General features: G+C 42.3%; 1 protein-coding gene across 4 annotated transcripts in view; it reads left to right on the top strand.

The window, feature by feature from the left end:
- Positions 1–5,695: 5,695 nt before the first annotated feature.
- The window catches only part of Fktn (fukutin), a 52,109-nt gene continuing 47,082 nt past the window's right edge, over positions 5,696–10,722 (top strand). The window contains exons 1-2 of one of the 4 annotated variants that reach the window (XM_034503467.2): positions 5,696–5,888; positions 9,063–9,265. In XM_034503467.2, the coding sequence (XP_034359358.1) occupies positions 9,161–9,265 (105 nt within the window). In that variant the 5' untranslated portion in view covers positions 5,696–5,888; positions 9,063–9,160. Of the gene's footprint in view, positions 7,105–9,062; positions 9,266–10,722 lie in introns of those variants that run through there. The other 3 variants (XM_076934953.1, XM_034503468.2, XM_034503470.2) reach the window with 3 other exon arrangements.

The raw sequence follows: 10,722 nt of genomic DNA, 5'->3' as shown, positions 1-10,722 counted from the left end.
TGACTTGTTCCTGCAAGTTAACTATCTTATATGATGGCTTGCATATGTTCTTTGTATCTCTTCCTGCAGTTGATATTATAAATATGTAGACTGTTAGTTTTGTCACTAAGATCAACTGTCTGACAATAACTGCCTTCAGGGAAGAAAGATGTGTTTTCAGGGGATAGAAATCCTGTGTGAGAAGGTATGGTAGGTGAACAAGCAAGAGGTTGACCCAGTAGTAAACTGGTTGTAACCTTTAAGACCTGGCCACAAACAACCCACTCCCAGCAACTGTAGGTTCCACAAACTCCAAAACAGCACCATTATGAAATGTAAGAGCTAGGGGGACATTTCACATTCCAGCCATCACACATATGGCAACTGGCTTCTTCAAAATTTGTTTTTTTCCTTATTAAATTATCACTCTAAATTTTATGGTTAAGTTTTTGTGCTTCAAACACAGTTTTGCACTTATATTGCATGGTACTAGTTGCTTATTCCCACTTCACTCAAGGTTATCACCAGAGGAATTGATAAATCCAGTGATAAAATATATGTTAAGGAATATGGGGAGCCAACAGACGGCAGCTATCATCCTTGCAGCCATCTTGAGCCATATACCCTGAAAAGAGACTTGATTACATCAGCCTACAACAGCTGAGCACACTCTGATAACATCTTGCTTTAGATACCCAGGATCTCCCCTTGGATGAGTGAGACTCAAAGCTGTGATTTAGAGCCGAGACTTAAGGGCGTGACTTGGAGATCAGATTTAGAGACAAGGCCTAAGGGCATGACTTAAAGGTGTGACTTAGAGGTGTGGCTTAGAAGTGAGACATATAAAAGGCGAGAGGCAGACAGAAGAAAGCAACAGATTATTAGGCACTTGGAAGTACGACTTGGAACTAGGAATTACGTTAGACAGTACAACTTGGAGTAGGAATTAGGCGTTAGGTAGAAGACTAGGTAGTAGGCATTAGGCAGTTGGAACTTGGAACTTGGAGGCACTAGGGACTAGGAACTAGGGACTTGGAGAGAAGAAGAGAGACTGAAGAATAAACGAGATTGAATCACACTCTGTCTGGTCTCCATTCTTCTCGTCCATCCTCACTCTCTCTCTTGCTGAACCCTGACCTGTGGACTGGAGCAGCTTGGGGCAGTGCGGGCTAACAAGTTAGTCCTCAAGGCTTTTGGCAGTGCGGGTCTCAACATTGACAGAACAGTCCGAGACATTTTGTCCCCCAAATGTGGGGTAGTGCAGTTCTCAACATTTCTGGCCCCCAAGTGTGGGACAGCTCGGGCCACAACAAAGGGAAGGCTAAACAGAGCCAGTAGTATATACAGTATGATACAAGATTGTACATGTACTAGATACTTGGGTCCTGACCGTGTCTCCATTGTCTGCTCTTGATAAAATCACAATTGGAAGGAAGCCAAGGATCATGTCTTCCATATTTCTTGACCTGAATTGGAAAAAATAATGGACATTTAAGGGCATGGGTAGGGGTCTTGTTTTTATATAGCTATTGGTAAAATGTTTAGTTAACCTAGCTCTGTTTCATAGTGACTCATCCTGAAACTCCATACTAGAAATCAAGCTCTCAGCATCACCTAGTAGAATTCTCTAAGGGTGTCTGATGGTTGGTTTTACTTGTCTAGTTGACCCAATGTAGAAGCACATGAAACAGGAATCTCAGTGAGAGCTGTCTCACTTAGGTTAATCTGTAGGTGTGTCTATGGGTGTGGTTAGGGAGACCTGTCCTGGATGTGGACCATTTCACCAGGTGGATGCTGGACCGAAGAGGAGAGAGCTAACTGGACATGAGCATGTGTTCTTTTCTCTTATGCTCCTTCCTGCTTTGGGATATGATGTAACCAGCTCCCTTAAGCTTTTGCCTCTTTGACTTTCTAATATGATACGCTGTAATCCAGGACTGTGAGACAAAAATAAGCCTTGCCTTCCAAATTGCCTTTGTCAGAGTATTTTATCACAGCAACAGAAAATGAAACTAAAGGTTGGATTCCTCAGGCCAGTACCCCAGACCTCCTTTCCTGGTCATCTTCATCTGTTAAGTTTTCCTTGAGAGCCTGTATAGGCATGTTCCCAAGATCCATCCAGAAAAAGAAGACAGACAGACAGACAGACAGACACACACACACACACACACACACACACACACACACACACACACCATGGATGGCAATTTGTCAAGACTGAATGGTGCTTGTATAGTACAAAAGGGCAAAAGAAATTTTATCTTGGGTATTCCAAGCTTTTGGACTAATATCCACTTATCAGTGAAATACCCAAGATACAATTCACAGACCATATGAAGTTCAAGAAGAAAAAAGACCAAAGTGTGGATGCTTCAGTGCTTCTTAGAAGGGGGAACAAAATACTCACAGGAGGAAATATGGAGACAAAGTGTGGAGCAGAGACTGAAGGAAAGGCCATCCAGAGACTGCCTCACCTAGGTATCCATCCCATATACAGTCGCCAAACTGGGATGGTATTGCAAATGCCAGGAAGTGCTTGCTGACAGGAGTCTGATATAGCTGTCTCCTGAGAGGCTCTGCCAGAGCCTGACAAACAGAGATGCAGATGTTCACAGCCAACCATTGGGCTGAGCATGGGGTCCCAAATGGAGGAGTTGAAGAAGTAACTGAAGGGGCTGAGGGGTTTTGCAGCCCTATGGGGGCAGCAACAGTGTCAACTGGACAGAACCTCGGAGCTCCTGGGGACTGGACCACTAGCCAAAGAGTACACATGGAGGGACCCATGGCTCCGGCTGTGTGTGTGGCAGATGATGAGCTTGTTGGACATCAGTGGGAGGAGTGGCCTTTGGTCCTGTGAGGGTTTGATGCCCCAGTGTAGGGGAGGTGGGGGGGGGAGCATCCTCATAGAGGCAGGAGGAGGGGATTGGGATAGGGGGTTTCCAGGGGGGGAGACCTGGAAAGGGGATAACATTTGAAATGTAAATAAAGAAAATATCCAATAAAAGGAAAAAGGGGGATAAAAGGAAAAAACACCTTGACACTGACTTGACCCCAAGACCAAGACAAGCGTCAAGAAACAGAATCCCACCAATCCCTGAGTTTGCTCAAGCTCAGGAATTGAAATCTTACTAATCCTCACTCTGAAAATTTCCACCTTGGAAAGCCCTCTCCTGCCCCACAGGAAACCCCATATAAACCCTGCCTGCTTCTCCCAAGCAGCAGAAGCCACCCTGCTGGGGTTTCCCTTCCAATAAATCTCTTGTGTGAGGTTTGTTGTGCAGTGTGACTTTGGGCTGTTCCTTGGCTCTGGATGGAGTAGAGCTATTTAACACCTTTGCTGAGGAAATTCCCCCTGCTAAAGCAGAACTGTTAGGCTTGCCTTGGGAAAAACCTTTTCCTGCAGCCCCTGCAGAGCTGCAACACTTCTGTAGGGGAAGCGCTTCCCTTCAGAGCTGCAACATTTACAGCTTGGATGTGCCAACGGGAGTGTCTACATGCACATATTCCAGGTCACTTAGTACGTATGCTGTCGCTTTCCAACATTGTTTGAGGAATTTGCAACTTCCATATTTAAATCTGGATTTATGTTCCTTCAGGAAAAAAAATCTATCAAGGATGGATATTAAAGAAACTCCTATATTCATTTTCTTTAGGTATATATGTATGTCACATAAGTGTGGGTACCCTCAAAGGCCAGAAGATGACATTAGATACCCTGGAACTGGAGTTACGGAATAGAACTTGGGTCCTTTGGGAGAATACTGAGTGTTCTTCACTTGCTGAGCCATTTCTCCAGCCCCTGAATATGGCATTTTGATGATTAAGCTCTTGTTTACTTAAATTTGTTAGTGCTGCTGGTATTTTATACTTTTGTCACCACAGGGTACCACAAATGTTACCAGGCCAGAATGTGTAAATACACACACCTGGATGATTTTTTTGAAAGGTGAATGTTTACTTTTAATGGAGGCTATTTTTTTTCTTCTTGTATCCTTCTCAACAGCTTTGAATTTGGTTAGCTAGATTAAAAGACTTTTTATGATGAGTGAGTCTTCCAAATTATTTCTCTGAACCTGCTTGAGAAGTACTATTTTCTAATTGTATGACAGGATATGAGAGGAGTAAATTAAGGGAATAAACATTCCCTTTGGCTCATAGTTGGAGACGTTAAAGTCTGTCATAGGAGGGAGGACATGGCAGAGTTTATGGCAGCTGGGGCAAGTGGCTAGTCTACTCACATCTAGATGGATTGGACCAAGAAGCAGAGAGCAGACTGAAATAGGAGCTGGGCTGTAATCCTTAATGCCTGTCCCCTCTAATGGCCCACTGCCTCCAGGGTTTTAGAATCCTACCCCTCAAAGGTTCTAAAACTTCCTGAGACAAAGTATTTTATAGAAGGCATCTGGGGAGCGTTTCACTTTCAACCCATTAACAAGGACCATCAACAGTGTGTTTACCTGGTTATTGTTCAACTTCCAGTGGTAGACGGGGCTTTTACTTTGTAAGCTTATATTTAAAAGAATAAAGTTACTTGCAAGTAGAGGACAATTTAGAGGTAAACTGCCAAAAACAAAAAACAAAACAAAACAAAGTTGCTGACAAGTTATGTCTAAGATAACCACAGGATTGTCAATTTTCTTGAAGGGTTCTAAATTCCTGCTATATCTCTAAACCCTGGTATACCTTACAGTAACAGAAGCTTGACAATGTAGATGGCACATCACGACTGTGCTTATATAGGAAAAGCAATGGGATCTATACTTCCACTTAGCTCAGATCACAAAACTGGCTAGTCCTCGGCCTCTTTCGACATTTATACAGGGTAAGATTTGCTATGTACTTGAAATGTATTCACTTCTAAAGTCAGGGAAGTTTTCTTTCCTCATAATTTTCAGACATTGTTGAGCATAACAAATATTCATTTCTTTTTAAATATCATATCACCTCCTAATATTCCAGTAAGCATCAATTATATTTGTGTGTGTGTGCGTGTGTGTGTGAAAAGGCCTCACTCTGAATCCCCCTGCCTGGCCCCCAAATGCTTAAATCCTAGGCATATCAGACTTACTAAAAAATTTTTATACAGCCAAATTCCATCACAATTTTTAGAAATATTCTGTTTTAAGCCAAGAATGGTGATGCAAACTTGTTATCCCAGCGCTAGGATCATTTGAAGGCCATACTGGGCTCAGTAGATTTTAAGGCCAGTCTGAGTTAAATGATACAGAACGGGATGTGTAGGATAAACTATTTTTTTTTCTATACGCCGTTAATAATTTTCGTACAGAGAACTTAAAATTACAATAATTTCTTTAGTACTTTTTAATTTTCAAAAATTCCTATCAAAATCCACATCTGATCCTTGATCTGAACTCTTTAAATTACACCGCTAAAAGCAAAGTGCCAGACCCAGAACGGTCTTTATTCCTTTCAAGCCCCAAACTGGAAGATAGCATCTTCTAGGCCTGGATGTCAAGTAGGCACCTCAACTTCATGAGTACGTACATCACTACACAGTGCTCTTTCCCATTCTGTCCACAATAGCAGAATGTGGAGAGAGAAGGAAAACGGGTTGGGGGCAAGAAGCAATAAAGGAAGGGAGGGTGAGAGGGAAAAAAAGAATCCACCCTCAGTTTGTACTTTCTGTGCTGTGTCTGGTGAGCCGCACACTAGGGGAGGCCGTTTCGGTTTTCCTAAACTCCAGGCAGCCCCAGGGCGCTGCCGAGGGATGGCTGACTGCAGATTTCTAAAGGCCAGACGAATAGCAGGGCTCCAAGAAGTTGGCAGTGGACAAGACAGTACCAACAAACGCTACTGGGGCTAGCGTACGCCGCTGCGCGCTTGACGGCTTCTTTGCGACAGCTGCCGTGATTGCCGTAAAGCGAGGCCTCCGACGCAGCTAGAGTTGGGTAAGATGGGGGCACCCGGGCTGGGTCGCTCTGCCTGGTCATGGGCGGGTTCCCTCAGGCACGTGTCGCTGGTTTATGACCAGCGGTCGTCCACCTTTATGGTACCCGCCCTACGGCGGCGGGGAGGAGTCCGACGTCGGCCGCAGGTACCGTCTGCGAGTCAGTGCGCGAGCCTGCTGTCGCAGTCACGGCGACAGATGCCCATGCTGTCCGCCGATCATCTTGACCAGTCTTCGATTTTGGAGGCTTTTGGAGACGCTTGTAGAGGCTGGGTTGGGACAGTGACGTTTGAGCTAGGAGGCGAGAGCGGACGATGCGGGGAGAGTGATAGAATGATGAGGTGTGAGGATCAGTGCTAGCCAAGGTGCCTCCACGGGGGAGGAACCGCTGCAGCCCGCTGCTCTGAGTGCTGAACTCACAGGGCAAGGAAGGGAAAATGGCAGGACAGCCACCCAGGGAGGGTTCCACCTGAGAAGGACTTTGACACTGCGCGAAAGACAAGTTCTGTGTACAGCAGCCAGCTGCAACCGCTTCGAAGAGAGGAGGTGCTTGGTTTACCAGTTTACCAGTCTCTTTCCTCTCTTCTGAGACCCCTCAGTGGTCATCCTTAGTTCATTCGAAGGAGCGCTCACTGTGCTCATTTTATTAGCTCTGCAATAATTTTTATTTTCCATTACACATGATAAGTATCTTCTTTACATACATGTAAAGAGAGAAATGCATTCTCCTTGCTGATTTTAAAGTAATAGCTAAAATGTCACAGTTAATATGTACACCAATATTATCTTGATTTAGGTTCTGTGCCGTTGAAGAAGCCAGGGCTTGTGATGCTGCCGAGAGGCATCTCTTTGTAAAACTATCCCACTGCTTAGTTTAAGTGGTTACTACTGTATTATTGATGGATTAATCTTGTATTAAGTGTAAAGTAGAGACAGCTCCCAAAAACTAACAGTATATTATTTTGAATTTTAGAATAGTTGCTCCTAGAGGAAGCTTAGCAATAGTAAGCTTAGATGCCAGCTTAGATGTCACTAGGAAGCACCGTGCAGTACACTGTGTGTGCTGGTCGTCACATGTATGAGGGATAGCTGAAATCCAGAGAGTTTGAGAAATAATCTTGTCTAGGAGCTACCCTGATGAAATCATTGTAGTAGGTTTTAGTTAACTGCAAACTCGTACCATCATCAGTATTGGTGGAGGTTGCTGATTTTAACAGGTGAGTGGAGAACATCTTGATTGATTCCAGTATTTTGATACATTATCTGCAGATGGGGCAGGTGATTCGTATCTCTGTTGAGGTATCTCCCAGAAATAGTTGATCTTACGTGATTTCTTCCAGTGCTTGTTTTATGTGTTCATATTGTTTATGTGGATTGTTTTAAAGCTCCGCACAAAAACTTAGGACTTTAATTAAAATGGCAGAGTAAGAATACTTCTACTTTATTCAGTCTGAAGTTATCCCCGAAACAACATGAAAAATGGGGGATGGGTGTTAACACAGCTTCCCCAAGACAAATATTACTGGGACCCCAAACTGAAATATTTGAGAAGTGGTTGCCACAGGTAAAGGGAAGATCCTTGTATAAAGAGACCTCAGACCTGATAGAACAGAGTCCACGGCTCTCTGTACAGAGGCCTGGACGTACAGGGGAGGTTTGGGAGCGGCCTCAGATGTTTAGCAGCATGAACTAGCAAGAAGAAAAACAAACACTGTATACACAAATGCACTGTACGTACAGCAGCAAAATGCAGGGAGAGATTGTCGGACACTCTTTGGTACCTGCTTCTAATATCATGAAGGAGTTATGTCTTAACTTTTCATATGTTCTCTATCTTTCTCACATATGCACACACATGTATAAACTGTTCTGTCAGGAAAAAAAAAAACTTCCATCTAGTCTACAACATGTTTCCCTCCCACCCCAGTATTCTGATGAATAATTGATCTGAGGGAGCTAAGGTCATCTAAAGATAAGTAGCTAAAAGAAAGAGAACATTAAAAATGCTACAGCAAGAAGATAAACTAGAAAATAAGTGATGACTGTACAGGCCGAAGGGGAAAATTAAGGAAATATGGAGAAGTCAGTGGTTGGGGCATATACTGCTCTTCCCAGGGATCTGAGTTTGCTTCCTAGTACCCATGTCAGGTGACTCACAACTACCACCTGTAAACTCCAGTTCCAGGGAGTTCCAGTTCTTCTGTCCTTCACGGGCACCTGCACACCTGTGAACGAACATACCCATGCATGTACTTAGAGTTATAAATCATCTTTTGAAAATCCTTTAAAATGACAGTGTTGTGCTGTATCTCAGTGGTAACATGCTTGCTGGTCCTGGATAGAGAGAGGCCCTGGGTTCAATTAGCAGCATTGCAAAAAATAAGGTAACATTCATTGGTTCAAGTGCTAGTAGTTGGTTGTAAGACAGCAGCTTGGCAGAGTTCAGGAAGAAAGGACACACAAGGAGAAGTAGCAGTCTATTGAAATGGAAAGTTGACATTCAAGCTTCAGTAAAGTGACATGATAACAGGCTTTGGAAGTTGAACAAACTGAAAGCGGAGTGAAGGAGTTATACTTCTGGAAATAGAGAATCCAATGTTCTAATGAAGTTATTTAAACATAACTTCAAAAAGCTTTCTGTAATTGTTATAAGTTGAAAGAACACTCAAAGACTAAAGAAAATGAATATACAGTAACCACCCTCATTATTTAGTCTAGGTAAACAAGAGTTGAATTTCACTGGTAGGGAATATATATGCATTCTTTGTGCATATGTGGGGCTGTGGTATTGAATGTTATCAAGGGGATATTTAGCATTACAGGGCAATGATATAAATCCTGAAACTTATCAGGGGAAGTAAAGTATGACCTCACAGTCAAACTTCCCTGACATTGTTTTTTAACAATGCTAACACTAACAGTAAGTAGTACCTTCACATTCTCTTTTTTATAAATTGCAGAGGTGAGTGGGCAAAGGCTATGTCAATAGGATCACCAAGGAACACTGTGGAATAAGAACAAAACAACATAGTTAAAAGACAGAATAAAATAACCAAGTAGAAATAAGTAAGAAAAAGAAAAGAAAGAGAGAGAGAGAGAGACTGTGTGTGTGCACGCTGTCAATAATTATTGAAGTTAATTATTTTTGTTGCCAAATTGGCTTTTTTCTTTGCAGAAGTACCTCTGGTCACAGGAAACAAGATTCTGTTTTATGAAGAAGATGAAAACAACTGGGTTACTATTAAAAAACACCCAAGAGCATACTACAGACCAATGAGTAGAATCAACAAGAACGTGGTCTTGGCCCTTTTGACACTGACAAGTTCTGCATTTCTGCTGTTTCAGCTGTACTACTACAAGTACTATTTGTCAGCAAGGGTAATTGTCTCTTCTTATTAAACATAATTGTGGCCACATGTTTTCTTAACATATTTAAACTTCAGTATAAAAAATTAATAATGTTTATTTTTTAAAGAAACATGTCTCAGTGGGGTTTTCTTCTTTGTAAGATGTGACAGGCATTTAAATGTTTTTGTAATAATACAGTTAAACCAAAGGTAATGTTTCAATAATATTTAACCTACTCACATTTCCTGTTGACTAAAAATTGTTATTCCTAAATAGTAGCAGTTAAGTCACTGATAGGAAATTTTGATAACATATCAAAATTATTTTATCTGATAGTGTATATTTTGATTTAGAGTCTACTGTGATTGTAGTGTAACTTACCTTTGTTGGTGTTTGAGGGGATGAAGAAGTGGAGATACTGGGTTGCAGTCAGGTAGCTGTGAGCAGCAGTGAATGCCTCTTGCTCCATGTTGGGATGAGTACACAGCGGTTCAGGATCTTAGGAGAGATTACCCTGAGTCGGTCGTGGACTAGGGAAGGGGACCATTTGCTGTCTTAGAATAAAGAAGGCCTGTTTCTGCTTATGTTTGGAGCATTACTGTAGATAGGGGTCCTCTTGGCCCTCGCCACTTATTTAGATGTTTAGATTTTCTGCGATCTACAAATGAAGTCAGTCCAACTATCTAATAATTAAAGGTAAGGAACAAATACACTGTATTTCATAGAGGAATAGGCTTGACAGAAGTTCAGGTTTTTTAAATGCAAACTTTGTTTGGATGTCCTATCAGGGAGTACAGCTTCTCATATACCTTTGACCCAAGAATAGTCCTCCTTTGTGGGGGAAGGTTGTCATTTTTGACGGACTGGGTGCTCAGCTTCAAGAGGGTCAAACATGGAGCAGTGAGGGAGGAAGGGGACACCTGCCTCACCAGCCAAATCAATCCTGGCAGTTAGTGAGGTAGCAGATACCACAGCGAGATCACCCTCATATCCTGAAACACAAACTCCAGTGGGATAGTAGCATCGTGAGCATTTCATATAATTGACTATCATCACGTACAGATGTTCTTCACCCTACAGTGAGGTTACATCTGAGAAACTCATTATAGGATTCAAAACTATGTTTAATGTGCCTCACCTACTGAAGAGCATAGCTTGGTGTAGTACTCTGTTCATTCTCACATGGCTGATAGCTCCACAGCATTGTGAGTTCTGAATAGCCTGCCCAGGGAAAGATGAAAATCCCAAACTTAAAGTACCATTTCTGTGCTGTGCATAGTAGTACTTTCTCACCATTATAAACTCAAAATGTTGAGTGCGCCCCCTGTAAACTGGGCCCCATCCAGAGTCAGCTTAGAGTTCACATCAAGAAGACATGTTTCTAGGGAAGTTTCAACCATTCATTGTTATTTATTTTTTTTTTTTTACTACACCCAACAGGTTAATGTGGTTTTAATTCAGTGTGCTTATTTAATGTGTATTTACTG

Source organism: Arvicanthis niloticus, chromosome 5 (assembly GCF_011762505.2).
Source record: "Arvicanthis niloticus isolate mArvNil1 chromosome 5, mArvNil1.pat.X, whole genome shotgun sequence".
In the NCBI taxonomy this organism is placed as follows: domain Eukaryota; kingdom Metazoa; phylum Chordata; class Mammalia; order Rodentia; family Muridae; genus Arvicanthis; species Arvicanthis niloticus.
This window is presented reverse-complemented; position numbering and strand designations above follow the sequence as displayed.